General features: G+C 40.4%; 1 protein-coding gene across 7 annotated transcripts in view; it reads right to left on the bottom strand.

The window, feature by feature from the left end:
• The window catches only part of MAP2K5 (mitogen-activated protein kinase kinase 5), a 140,837-nt gene that overhangs the window by 42,712 nt on the left and 83,292 nt on the right, over window positions 1-14,833 (bottom strand). For 5 of the 7 annotated variants that reach the window (XR_015701397.1, XM_087744317.1, XM_087744323.1 and 2 more), the window contains one exon: window positions 10,513-10,542. The exons of the other annotated variants lie outside the window; for them this stretch is intronic. Coding sequence is in view for 4 of the 5 variants with exons in the window: in XM_087744317.1 (XP_087600443.1) it covers window positions 10,513-10,542 (30 nt within the window). In the remaining variant the exon portion in view is untranslated. The remainder of the gene's footprint in view (window positions 1-10,512; window positions 10,543-14,833) is intronic. 7 annotated transcript variants of the gene reach the window in all.

Raw genomic sequence — 14,833 nt, 5'->3', positions numbered from 1 at the left:
TTCCCGTTCACCCACGCTCCTTTTTTTCCCTCCCCTAACCGTCTGGTTTTCAGGCACTGCTGGGAGATAAGTTTAGGAGGCAGGTTCATCTCGAGGGATCCAAGTGCAGTGGCTGCAGCTCAAAATCTTGAGCATTTGGCGTGTCGCATCCCCTGTGCGATGCTCGGGGATCGGGAGGAGAGCGCCACTGCCACGTTTTTGTACCTTCCATGGAGAATTTCAAACAGTGAAATGGTAGCAGCGACACAACTGAAAACCCCGCTTGAAAGGAAGACAAAAAAGGCACAGTGTGCGTCGTAAGAGTATCGAGGAACGCTTTGATGCGCTCATTAAATCATCATTCCCACCTTGGAAACAGCCACCAACACGCTCCCTCAGCCACGCCAGAAGACCGCGTGTGAGCCCCTGACCTGCTCATCGCTGGAAAACCCAGTTAGGCGGAAGGTTTTGGGAGCTTTTCATATGCAACCGAAATTGTGTGAATTTGCAGAATTAGATCAGCTATCTGATATTTTTGAACCTGTATTGTACTTGCTGGGTTTTTACTTAGGGCATGTGATAGTTCATAATTTAAAGAAGCAGGGCTAATGACAAATAAACCTATCACATTAACAGTCTGTTTCTCAGGTCATGAAATACCAGTGGTATCTGGATAAACTACTCGATAAAGCACATTCTCCAAATGGCATTTTTTTTAGGTTGGTTAAAAACGCAAAAGTTTGCCTCCTGCTTCATCTACTATTTAATGAATGCCTCTGGTTATGAAAAGCAACTTTTGTCAGACCATCAGATTATATTTCTGTCTCCATGGAAATACTTTGGACAGGAGGTGGCTGAGAAGACCTCTACCATCCCTTTCACATTATATTCACAAGCACAATCAACGAAACTCAAATGAATCCACCCCGGGTAACTTAGAGCAGTCACTAGCTATAGCTTTAATTTTCGCTTTTACTCTCTGGAATTAGGACTTGCCCTGGAGCTCTTGTTTGAGAGATTTGCAGGTGACCCAAGGTTAGATCCTCCCATATCAGTTAACAAATTTTCTCTTTACATATATACTGCTTTTCAAGCTAGTGATATTTTTTTTTTAATAGAAAAATACATATACCAACAAATCATACAGTTATGATTTTTAAGGGAGGCTTCACAGTGGAACATTTATTTTCCTAATCCAGGGAACTGTGGATTTTAGAAGTACATACAACTTATTTTTAATCTTTATGAATGAGGGCTAAGTTTTATTGAACAGCAGAAACAACAAACCTTGTCTCCTACTGACAAATGACCAACACACACTTGCTTTGTCTCTGCCCTGATATGAAGGGAAAAGAAATATGTACGCGTACTGCATTTCCACGTGGTCTTCACCACCATGGGTTTTACTCTTCCCCTGGAATGAAAGCGCGACCTTCAGACAGATTTTACAAAGTCTTGCAAAACTGAATGGTTATATTTCTGAAAGAAGTCAAAGCACCAAAGCCAGTAAGACTGACCCCGCTAATTTGCTCCTGATACTCTGAACATCCTCCCCCTCCCAGTCTGTGGCTTTTGCAAATGGCGAACTTCAATCACTGTCACAAAACAGAGGACAAAAAAAGGATAAAAATAATTTCAAGGTAAAAAAAAAGACAATTCACAACAACCTTAATATTAAATATATTCTTACAATTATATTATGCTGGTTTTCCCAGAGGTCTACGAACAAATTTATATAAAGAGATTATTTCATCCACCATTGAACTGCAGCCACTTCTCACGGAAATCTGTTTACCAGAGTTTAGTAACACAACTCAACAAAGTGGGCATGAAAAACTACTCACTGTTGAAATTATGGAGGGAGTAGAAGGAGCCAAAACCAACTACTACTACACTGGAGCAGGACCAGGGTGCTGATGGTAACCCCTTCCTCAGCCAGCAGGAACGTGGGACAAACAACTCTTACGAAAGACGGTAAATTTAGCAAACTGCTGTTTAAGACCTTGTTTCAAGCATCACAAAAAGTGCAATAAGTAGAACAAAGGGTGGTCAGCCAGAAACCAAATAAAGGAATGGGGTTTAGTTTGAACCAGTTCTTGCTTAATGTCACTCATGTTTACCAAGTTTAGTGAAATGACCACCGCGGTAATGGAGAGGAACACCAGGAGAAACTAGAGGATACCACGGAAGAGGAAAACGCATCACAACTGAGCAGGAATAATGTCATGATGCTGCCAAAACCCCCCCCAAAAAACCAAAAGGACAAACACCATAGCGGGATGTGCAGGGAGGAGCATGGTCTGAAGCCACACAAGGTTATCCTTTCTCCATGCAGCACCGGAGTGCTGTGCCTAAGCCTGGGCACCCCTCGAGAGCCGTGGGCCAGCTGGCGAAAGCTCAGAGAAAAAACACAAGAACAGCCAGAAACCTAGAAAGGAGAGACTGAAAGAACGGGGGTCTTCAGACTAAAGACAGAGCAAGGATGTCATAACCACCAACGCTCCTGCATCTCTTCTCCGTGTTCATTACACACACAACTACCACTACAGCCTGCAGCGAGGAAACCCAGAGGAACAAATCATCTAAAGAAACAAGAGCCTCCAATACCACAAGTGTTGAAGAGCACAGATGAACATCCAGCAGGACTGTCCCTCCTCATAAGCACACCACCGCAAGTCCCGTCCCTTCTAGCTTGAAAAGAAACAGGCAAAAATGTCAATGGTTAAAACTTGTCACTGGAACCCAGCTAGAAAAATCCTGAGCTTTCTCCAATGAGCTGCAAAGTCAGTTGTGATCGCTACACATGACAGTGTCCTAGGGACATCTGAAAGGAAATAACCCAAAGCGGCAAAATTTTGGGTATATGAGTGGAGTTTTCTAACTAAACTGAAGTGCTGAGCGCGTTTGGACAATGCAAGGTACGTGGCTATGCAATGAGCACCCTCTCCAATGTCATTCGACTGCCCGCCACAGGTAGCGTAGCACTCCCTTGTGAATTAAACCCATGGTTCCACGGGGCTGGCAGAAGCCCAGCTGCCATGGAAGGAAAACACTTGCCTAGACCTCGAAATCATTCGCTCTTATTCTGGCCGTTGGGGCTCCTCACTACACTGAGCAACCATCACTCAGCAGAGGACGACCAGATGGTCATGTGTGCTCGGTGCTCCTACAAGGCATGCTGGAAACAGCCCTCAGCCTCTGGCGGAGACCCCTGCATTAGCAGTCCACGGACATAGCGAAGAGCAAATGTTGGGACCGCCACGTCCATCTCTGGAAGTGTCTTACAACCTCACAGACCCGGGAGGAGCATGTACTTGTGCTCCTCAAACAGGCTGAGAGCCACAATTCATTTCTGAGCTCTTATAGCTGCACCCTTGGCAAGGAAACAGGCAAAACGGAGCAGGGATCTGCTGCACCCTTGTCTCCGTTCATCTCCAGTCCCTGGGTGACTTGGGAGGAGCCATGCCTCCTCCTCATCCCAGCCACGAGAGCCTGTTCAGAGTGCAGAAGACGTAAATTTTCAGTAAATCCGATAGGTGCTGACAGTTTGCAAATGGCCACCTAAAACAACCAACCACACAAATCAATCCACCTACTGCTAGCTTTCTTCCTAAGGAGAGCCCATCTCCCAGGTTTAAGTTTTCATTCAGGCAAGTCATTCAACGGCATCAACCGCAGGAACAGTAGCTGGAAGAGATGTTTCCTTCCAAGCACTACCAAGCATCTCCCATTCCACAGAAGCACCAACTCATGCAGAAGATCCTTACATATTTGCAAAAACCTCTCAGAAGAGATTTCAGTATTTCCTTCTGGATGTTTTTCTTTTCCCCCTCCTGGCAAGTAGCTCTCATGGTAACAAACATCATTTCATTTCAGGATCTTGCTCAACTTTCGCAGTCAAAAAGGTCTCAGCGCCATCAGTCCTGTGCTGTGAAGGCAAGACAACAACTGCGTGGAGCCACAAAAGGGCTCGTTGCATTAAGCCGTTCTCTTATTCAGTACAAATTGTGAAGGGTGACAATGCCATAACTAATTGGAAAACACAAACTTACATCCTGACCGCAAAGATGCGCCCATGGGTGATTATCTGTAGTAGTTAATTTTCCCACTGTAGTAAATTGAACTATTCACAGGTTGGAAGCTGATGTCAGTGCGACCAGGTATGAGGTTTTACACAAGACAGGGGAACGGGCAGAGAACACGTCCTGGAACGATGGTCACAAACCACAGGCTAATCCCTGGGCCCTCAGACTGCCTGGAACTGTTAGGAATTGTTAGACAGCAAAAAAATATACAGCAGTCTTTCAAGATCGTAAGCTAATAATCCACTCTCAAAACATATTAAAAACATATTACAAAATCAGGATTTTCTAGTTACCTATGTTTCCAAGCTTAACCATATCATTCAAACATCAATTTTACATTAAAAAAAAAAATAAGAGAGCAAGATTAAAATAAAAAATATAAATATGTCTTTATACTTCAGATTCCTAACAGATGAATTTTTTTTTTTTTTTTTTTGTGAAAATCTCCCCATTTTCAGAAAAGAAAACACCTCTGGAAAAACTAAAACTAAATTCAAATTTTACAGCAAGTTTCTAATAGACAAATCAAATTTAAGTTCAAACTTATTTCTGGCTAAGGAGAAAAAATAATAAAGCAAAATGTACCCAAAGCATATTATCTCACGAATGATATATGTAGTGAAACCTAGGTTAAGAAATTGGTAAGAGTTTAAAAAATAATAGCAGATGACTTAAAAATATTGTCAGTGATTTCTGGAATATATTACAAAAGCAAAATATTTGTACAAATCTATCATATTTAAGACATTATACAATAATTTAATTCACTATTTTGGCATTAGCATTTGAACAGTGTTTAATGTCTTTTAAATGGTTAGATATAATGATATACGTGGAAGAAAACCCATTTTTTTCTTACTAGGAAACATGCTGTAACCAACCCTCAATTTATTCTCACAAAATAAATGAATGCTTAAAGGATGTTTCTGTCAATTGAAAAAACAACAGTAAAATGGCTACTTTACACGCCAAGTTAAACTAAATATTTTTTTCCTTGACAACCTGCTTACATTTAAATGAAACCAGGCCAAATTTGGTCAATAGTATGGATTACATATAACAAAAAGATTCTTAGACCACGTTAATACAGGGATCAGAAAGCAGCAACTTCATTTAAAACCATGCAATTATTTAGCAAACTAAGATACAGCAAATAAATTAATCTGTTTTAAATGGAAGCGCTTGCACAGTAGCTTTTTGACCTATAATTAAATCTTACTTGCAGAAATCACAGCGAGGGTAGAATTTGCTGATGAAAGGATAAAAACAAAATCTTGCAAAAAAAAAAAAAACAAACACCCCAGCTTTGGTATCAGAAATAGATATTAAAAAAAAACCCAAAACATTTGCAAAATCTTTTCCAGCTGGAGAAAAGAGCCGTGTCCCAAAGCTGGTGTAAGTCTGCATTGTCCCCTGATCTCCCTGGAGCAGCAGAACTGATCTGCTCCAGCTGAGGATCTGGCCCAGCACACGCAGAATATTCTGCAGCGTCTCTCCGATGCTTTTTATATGCCGGGCTTTGGTAAAAGTACAAACCTTTCCCTACCAGGAGGAGCAAAAAGCAGATTTCTTTCACCGAGGATTTTTTGCCTGTATATTTTCTTATAAAGCAAACCAATGGCAGGTCTATAGCGAACGCTTTCTTGGGCTATAAAATTTCCTATTATCCACTTATGTTTTCTTTGCAGTGGGATTTAAGAATGCCTCTTCCTTGAGACGAGTAATATGTCATCATTTTGTTGAACTAACAGGCCTGACAGCCTTGTCTCTCCGAGTTAGAGGCACCAGGGCTCTGTGCTCGCAGAGCTGGTGAAATGATGGTGAAAAAGCTGGGAGAATAAAAAGGAAGGGGAAAATCTAACTATAACTAAATTCTTTACCAATTCATTCCCATTGTTTATCATGCTGCAAAAATAAAGTCTTTCTATTAAAAAAAAAAAACGTGCCTTAAATTAAGGTGTCTCTTACTTCCACCACATTTTGAAATAACTTATTTGAATCCCTGGATTCTATATTTTAAAAAATATCATCTTCTGTATTCATCATTTCTCCTGTCTTTTTGATCTTTTTTTCTACTTATCATGTTCTTTATTTGAAACAGATTTTTAACAGATAATCTTGATCGTTATAACAATATCTTGCTTGCATTTTATTCAAATAATTCTTAAAAACAGCTTAAAAAGCCGTTTGGAATAACATCAAGCTCTCCATCAATCAAATGAAAAAATTCCGCTGGCGGTTGTATAAACATCAGATCAACTCTGATGTCTTCAAGGATTTCAGAGTGAACCATAAAAAACTCCATTAACTTCTGACAAAGAATGCAAATTAATCACAACATGGGGTGAAATGAAATTAAAGGCTCTTTTCTAATCAATGACAAGGCAGGATGAAATATTTGTTACTCTCCGCGTTCAGGCTGCCGGGATGCTCGCGCTTTCCCCGCACACCCCAAACGCAAGGTGTGAGCACGGATTCACCCAGGGTAGCTGTTTAGCCCTCCCCATCCCTACAGCTAGCTGCTTACAAGTCGCCCAGATTCACAAAACACACTAATCATCTGAATCTCAGGTGCATCCAATTTGTTATTCACACTCTCCCGGTGCCAGTGAAAAGCCTGGCGTAGACAGATGCACCAGGAACCTTAAATGACAGTTTTGGCCTCCGGAAGTGCGATCGCTACAGCAAAATCTAGTACAGCCTCCAGGTGAAATGTCTGGAGCTCCATATGGAGCAGGGAAAATTAACAACAAGATGAAAATCGCTGTAGCAGCGGGGAGTCTGAATTTAAAAAAAAAAAGAAAAAAAGAAAAAAAGAAAAAAAATTTAAAGATGAGGAAAGAGAAGTAATAAATTAATGGGGTGTGAAAACATTCAAAGCTTTACAATACCAGGGGCAGTATTTGCTCAGATTTGGGGGGGAGCAGTGGGATGGGAGGGTGGGGAGTGGGGGACAGGGGGGTTTGGTGGATTTTTTTTTTTTTTTTTTTTTTGAAAAAAAACTTCAGGTCATTTTCATATAATTTATTAAGTGAGGCCTGGAATTGTAGCCAAAGGAAGGAAAACATTTCTCTAAATGCAAAAGTATCTTAAATACAGTCGTCGTAATCCGCACTTTCCTGTAGCTGATTAAATCCTCGGCAGCTGAGTACTGCCTATTTCTGTGGAATATTTCCCTAATGGATGCGGCGTCCTTTTAACATCCTGCTTTGTATAAAGTTTGACTACAAGCCGAGAATATTTAGTGGGCAATTCTTTTCATTTCTCCTAAATCGCATTATCATTAAACAAGTCATCGCCCCCATCGTGTTTTTATACAATATACTGAATTTGAATCTACGTGATTAACGGTACATCTCGCGGTTTGTTCAGCCGCTGCACGTCTTTCGGGTTCCAACTTTAAATTTAATTAAATATACTGTGAGGTGCCATGGCTTTTTTTTTTTTTTTTTTTTACAGTTCGTTCTGCACAGACACCTAACATCAAAATCACATAAATTAAGGTTAAACTTTTAAAAGAAATTTGAAACTTATTTTCCCTACGTGCCTTCTTCACGTACCTAAAAAGCCGGACGGACTACGGACTAGTGACTGCGTTGAGTGAAAGGCGTCTCCTTTCGTTTTTAAATGTTTACGTAGGAAAGAACTTTATTCAAAAGAGTATTTTTTGTGCATGTGTGAGCGCGTGCACCATTCCTATTAGTTTTAATAGAGTTATGCAAGCACATCAGGGGAAGAATATACCCTTAAGTGCTTGCCTTTGTATCTACAGAAAATCCTATGAGCGTCATACCCTGAGACTTCCAAAAGGAATCTGACATTACAGCAAGCCAGCAACAGCACGTTGCAATGCCACGCCAGGAAAACGAGCAACAAAAAATGGAAACCATAGCCATTTTAGAAATTTATCACATTTTAAGGATGAGAGTTTCCTGTGCAAAGTTTTTATGGTGGAAGCCTGCTCTTTACTGTTTGTTATCTCCTTCTTCAGATCACTGCCTTTGGCAGTTAGCTACAGATTATGAAGTTAGCTCCATATCAAGACAAAAAAAATTTACAATAACTCTAAACACACCCATAAGCAACTTTACTTACACAAGTAGCTGCTCGCACACTTAAGTGCTTTCAAGATAAGACTCTATTGTGAACATAAGATTAAATAATGATAGTTTGACAAATAAGCGTTAGCAAAATAAATACTTATAGAACATGTGGAAAATGAGAAGTGGTAAGTTCTATCATTAAAATATTCTATTAAAGGCCAGGAAAAAAAAATCATCCTTCAGTCTTACTGGTATGTTGCAGGCGTCCTGAACTTCCATACTGCAATCATTCCCTCTATAAATCTTATTCATTTAAACTGAATTTACACACACCATTTGTCTGTGTCTTAAAAATAGAGAAAAAGGAAAAAAACCTTTTTTTTTCCCTCCAGCTACAGCTGGAGACAAACATTCATTTGCAGAAAATTTCAGGTGTTCTCAAACATGTATTCATACTTTCCATTTTCAGAGAGAAGTAACTTCAAGTTATTTAGGGACAAATTCTGCAAACACACATACGATTAGCTTCAATCATTTGAATAAGCCCACTGAAGTGAGGAGGATTTACTGAAGTGAATGACTGCAGAATCGGGCCCTTACGTAGGGAGATAAAGAGATATTTAGACATTAAAAAACCCCCTACTAATTATCCCCCTAATTAGAGCGGGTTTCTAAGGGTTCTTGTGGCCAGCTATGTAAGTACATATCTAAAATACATATTCTTCACATAAAAATCCTTATGAAAAGCAGTTGCATGAAAAGCTTAATAGCTACATTTTAAAGTTTCACCTCCTCAACTGTTTTACATTAAAAAATATATACAATTTCATGGACTACTGACTTGCCAAATATTCTTTTACAAACCCGATCCGTTTTTTAATTAGAATAGCAAAAAAGATCTTAAACTAGCAATCGTGTTTTGCTCCCAATTCAGAAAGCAAATTTCTGTCTCGAATCATACATAATGTATGCGCTCTAACTTCTTTCCCCAAGCTCCAACACTTCTGCGAACGGAGGGTTATCTTAAATTGTATCCCACGTCACTTTGATTTAGTGTTATAATACACCATCTACAGCGAACATCAAGACACTCAACCAGCACAAGTGAGTACGCCAACGTACGGAGGACACTTCAACACAAGAGCTTCTTTTTCAATCCTCCCTTCAAAGGAGAGGGTACCTTTTAAAATACGGATAAAATGTGCAAAGTGTGTTCCGCTAACCAGCTACAGCTCTCTCAGTCAGTAAACGTTTTCCATAGGAGATGAGCAAGTGAAAAGTCAGTATATTTCTACATATGCAAAACCTTTGCAAGTCCATAAAAGTGTCAGGAGAATTTGCTTAAAACAGCTTATAAAAATGGGAGAGAGAATGAGTCCCAGCCTATTATTCAATAACCATGTTTGTGAGGCATCTGCATAATCTAACCATGCATAAATTAGTATGTGTATTACAACAGTTATTTGCATAATAATAGCAAGTTAATAGATGCTTAAAGAGCACAGACCAACACCACCTTTAAATCAGACATGCCTCCAGGCACTCTGATCTGTATAGACCAAGATGCAGAAAATAGTGTGCATAAAACATACGAAAACATAAAAACCACATTCAAATAATTCATTTTAGTCCCCGGACACTTCACTTTTTCCCCTCTCCCATTAAAGAATAATTTGAGGAACTCCAGAATAGTTTGTTACTATGAATTCTAACATCCATCTTGCAATAAGAATTTAAAGTAATCATCAAACCTATTTCTGGATTGGTTGTTTTGTTCAGAGCTTCGTTTTTTTCAAGCATACAGACAAAGTAAAATATTAGGCGGTAATGCAGGGCTCAGCATTCGCCTAACCATTGCCACTGAAGGTGGAAATAGTTTTACCACCAACTTCAAGGAAACGGAGTTAGGTCGGTGGAAAGTTAGAAAATGCCAGTATCTAAATAAGATACTAATATTAGGTCCTCTTAAAAGGGAGAATCCAGAGCTCCCTTAAGTATTCCATTCACATTGTATTTTTGATTTGAGAAGGTTTTAGACCATTGTTCCATTATTCAACATTGGAATTAAAAATTAAAGTATAAAAAAGGAGTAGATACACCTTCCTGCTTCAAAAGCACTGTTGTACATACTGGATTATTTTTTAATCTCACAACAAAACAATCATTATCATCATCATAATTTTCATTGTCTCCAGGGAAAGAAAATCTAGAGTTTGGAGAAGAGAAAAAGAGAAAAAAAAAAAAAAATCAATAGAGACTTCTAAATGACTCCTTCAAGATACCACTTTTCAATTTAACAGGACAGATTTATTTGTATGTGGCTCAAATGTTCACAATTGCTCTCTGCACCTTCATACATAGGAATGAATGTCACAGTGGCAAACAGCAGTAATGAACAATCTTACCTGAGGATATGGAAACCTCCCAAGAGCAAGCTGGGAAAGGAAATAATATTTGTCTAGTTATATAGATTTGCATGGAGGGCACATTTTCTTAAAGAGAGAAAAGTACTCAACTCTTACTATTGTATAAATTGGAAAATGTCAGCAAAAGTAATTCTGAAAACACACAAAGAGCTGTATTTAGAATGGAGTCATTCACAACAATTACCCCTTGTTCTACCTTGCTGAATATTTCTGTGTTTCTCAAGCTCTTTTGTCTGCCCCACTCAGTAACACTGTTTGATGCCCAGGTTCCTGAGGACTCTCTAAATTAAACCAGTTCAGCCTCAATAGCGAGGCCAACGACACTGACCTTTACTGATAATTATCTGCAATGAACAGGTATTGCAGAGCATGCACTCAACTCCCAAAGTCCTTCCTTAACTGGCTCAGAGTAAAATCTGGGTTATGTGGCCGAGGTTTGCTTCCTTATCCGTGTCAAACCCTGCCAGGAACCTGTGAGTGGGATCTGGGAAGAGCTCATGGCACCCGCACAAAGCCACCTCGTCTTTTCTTCAGATCTACTTTCAATTGCACATGGTGTCAACTAGATCTGTCGCCCGCACTGTTCTGTAAGTCAACTGATGCATTGCTAGAGTATTCTGCTAGTATCAGTATTAGACCCAGCAATGATACTACTGTTGCCATAATGCCATAGCTAATAAATATTCCATGATAAATTCTTCGTATGAGACTTTAGCTTTTCCCATTTGGTATCTGAACCTTGGAAACAATTTCAGCAAAATACAACTCGTTTAAGTTATTTTGCCTACAATTCGGTGAAGGTTTTCAGAGTTGACACAGACTCCTCCATTCCGAGCAGCTCTGTTCTGACCCGCTTTCTGGCTAAGCCCACCTCTCTCCACGGCTTACGGAGGAGCCATAGTCCAATGAGCTTCCCTACACTCTAGTTAACCTTCCCGAATCCTCCCCTTACCAATCCTCCCCCTGTTTGGAGGTCTACCAAAAAGGTTATAGATGCACTACTATCATTGATTTGTCTGCATGATAAACTAGGTATATTCACCTCAGACTAAGTAACAGCGTCAATGCTGAAGGTCTAAGCCATCGTCTCATGTACTGCAAAGGCCAAACCACACGTCAGTGCTGGGCAAAAGCTGTTTCACGGCACCTGTATGGCCACTGATATTGGAGCTCCTCGGTGCCGTGGCTACGTGACCTAGCCAGATTGCAGCTGAGGCAGCTCTGCTAACCTCTGATGACATTTCAGCCTGGCTGGCAGCACAAAACTAGCCTAAGTGTGAACAATAAGGCATAGACAGAGCTGTAGCCAGGTGAGGAACCGATGGGGCAAAGACCAGTAGACACACTCGAGCCTCACCAGTTCAGGAAAAAGGTCATGAGAAGGCAGTAAGAAGCAGCTGACAGCGCGAGTGGAAGCAACCAGAAAACAGCAGAGATGGTGCCCTTTCTGCAATTCCAGCTGCTGTCCAAACCTAGGATCACACTAGCCATTTGGCTGTGAGCCTTAGCAAGTACAGTAAACTTCTTTCAGATCCTCAGAGGAAAGACGTTACAAAAGCAGAGCAGGTCTTGAAGCATTTGTGTAAGAGAGGCATGCAAGAGAAACCCAAAGAGATGAAACAATTTTTTTGGTGACTACTCTTAAAAGAGCTTTTTCAATATTGAGATAGTATTTGTCCTGAAAATCTACAGACACATCAAGTGGGTTCTAAAGGGGCTGTTCGGTTTGTACAATATGTCTGAATGCTTGCTTACTGCACAGACACGTCACAGTTACAGGAACTGCATATCTGAATTTCCATGCATCACTGAAAAATCACCCCAAACTTTCCTAAATACCTCCTCAGTGGAAGCTTGCATAATGACTGAGGAGAAGCCATTATGGTCTGCTACATCAGCATTGGTGTTGACCAAGGATCCTACTAGCAATAACATACGCAGCTTTTCTGAGACATTTCTCTTGTGCCACTCGTCTCTCCGAAAGCTGTGATCTGCTTGTAGCCCTCCATTTGGGCATCGCCGTGTTTGCTTGGTTTGCAAGACCAACACCTACAGAAGGTAGAAGAAATGAGGCTTACAAGAGACACTGGAATAGGGAACAACATTCAGGTGACAAGACAAGTAAGATCTCTTCAGGTTCTCCAAAGTGATACAATTTAAGCTAGCTTCCTCCTCTGGGTTTCTTCTGTGCTTTGTCTTCCAGGTTTGCCTTTAAGACTCAACTCTTTGGGGTGAATTCCGCCTTTCAGTTTTGTTTCTGGTGCAGTGCTGAGCGCAGTGCTTCTCTTTGCAGCGAATTCATCCTCGTAACAAACCAACCTGAGCTAAGCAGGCTTGATCGCCATCCTTTCTATCACTTGTGTCTGGTTCACAGCTTCTCCCAGCTCAAGAGTGTCACTCCAGTCACTCTCTGATGGCAGGCTTTGAAATACACTGCTAAATAGTCAAGCAAAGACCCTACGTTTGCTGTTATGCTCAGTCTTAAGGACCAGGAGCTACTAAAACATACCCTTTTTCATCTTCTCTTCTTTTGGGAGGACCATCCTTAACTTCCAAGAAGCTGCTCGAGATCCTAAGAAGCACAGCACTGCTGTGACAGCCTCGAAACAAACCTATAAATGCCAAATACTTTTCCATGAACAGAAGAAATCCTGATTTTTCCTATGACTACTGACTTAAGAATAGTCATTACAATAGCTACAGGCTTGGCGGAATGTAATAGTTATCCCACTGCAGAACAAGAACATAACTGTGGCTATATGCACAGGGCACCATTCTGCAGATCTTATTTAAGCAGAAAAACGACCACTGCCTCGATGATGACTTCAAACTAAGCGTTTCTGTTCTCACTGGTGATTCCTCTCCCTGACCACCACACGCCTCAGCAGGGGCTCCAAAGGCAGCAGAATAATTGGGGAAAGAGCAGTTTTCTGCCAGACGTTAAGTACGGGGTATATAAATGAGCTTCGAAGAATCCAAAATGCATCAGGAACAAGTTCTTTGGGGGCTGTTAAAAAAGAAACACGCTTCTCAGTGAAGCTGCTCCTTGACTGAGAACTGCAAAGCGATACAGCCATGGATGGGATCATCTGCCAGTTCTGCACCCCCCCGAACCATCACTCGATTCATCTAGTCAGAGTTGTTTCCTCCCTGCAAGATTGTCAAGGTATTATAAATTAAGAAACTTACCAAAGAGTATGTAATCTTCCCTGAAATAGCCTGCAGATATGTCACTGTACTAAATGTGTTTCAGATTTAATGAAGCTTTAATGTCCTTTTTAATTTTGCCTGTTTCTATATCACCAGGGGTCGAGCAAGGCAATCAGCACTCAAGAGGGTGGTTTGGTTTAAAACTAGGAAAAACTCATTTGCTTATGAGTTGCACTGTATTTTCTTAATTAAATTTACTAAGTAAAATGGTTTAAGTTCAGCCAACCAATGACCTCTGTATGTAGATTTAGTTTTATAAATAGCGTCACAGTTAAAGTAAAGAAAAAAAACCCAAAAAACAATCAGATTAGAGCTTCACTAAAGGAATTTTCATGCTCTCTATCATCTGTCTCAAGGAAGTCTTATAAACATATGCAGCACAAGCCCAATGTGGGATAACAAAAAAAAAGTAAACTACCAAACTAACATGCTATCAAAAACTTATCTCTTCTGCATTTAGACAATGAAATTCAGGAACTTGCAATTTTGTTTTTAAGGCATTATAACAAAAATGCAATGTTTCCTTTCACACCAGTTGGATTTGGGAACTGATCAGTATTTTATGTAGCTCTGGATATTAAGGAGGGGAGAAGGGAATGATTAAACTTCAAGGAGCTGGTTCTCATTTCCCTATGGATACCTTCCCACTAAACAAGAACTGTAAAAACCATCGTTTTTAAAAGGCCCAGTGACTTGCAATGCCAGCATGGTCTGGAAATATAAATGAGAATCAGACCATATCAGCAAGAAATATATCAGAATAACACTTTCCTACACCACTGTACTTTAGAGCAACTGCATGTCTGTGTAGGGTTTTTTTGGGGGGGGTGGGGGGGGTGGGGGGGGTGGGGTGTGGCGTGTGTGTGTTTGTTTTTAAACTATTACTGTCTTAGTCAGAGCACTTAACATGCTCATCTTACGGTGTTCAGAGAGGCTGTGTCCTGAAAAATGATGTGCACTTCCAAGTGCAAGTACCCGACAGGAGCCTTCCCCCCGACTCGGACGGAGGTGCAGACGGATGTACGGGGTTCGCCATCAGATTGTAAACCAGTACTTGATAAACTGAGAAATAATCCCAGATTATTAAATA

Source organism: Nipponia nippon, unplaced genomic scaffold (genome assembly GCF_047370975.1).
Source record: "Nipponia nippon isolate SJK-2023a ecotype South Korea unplaced genomic scaffold, ASM4737097v1 scaffold_9, whole genome shotgun sequence".
Taxonomy (NCBI): domain Eukaryota; kingdom Metazoa; phylum Chordata; class Aves; order Pelecaniformes; family Threskiornithidae; genus Nipponia; species Nipponia nippon.
Note: the sequence above shows the minus strand (reverse complement) of the source record. Positions and strands in the feature narration are given on the sequence as shown.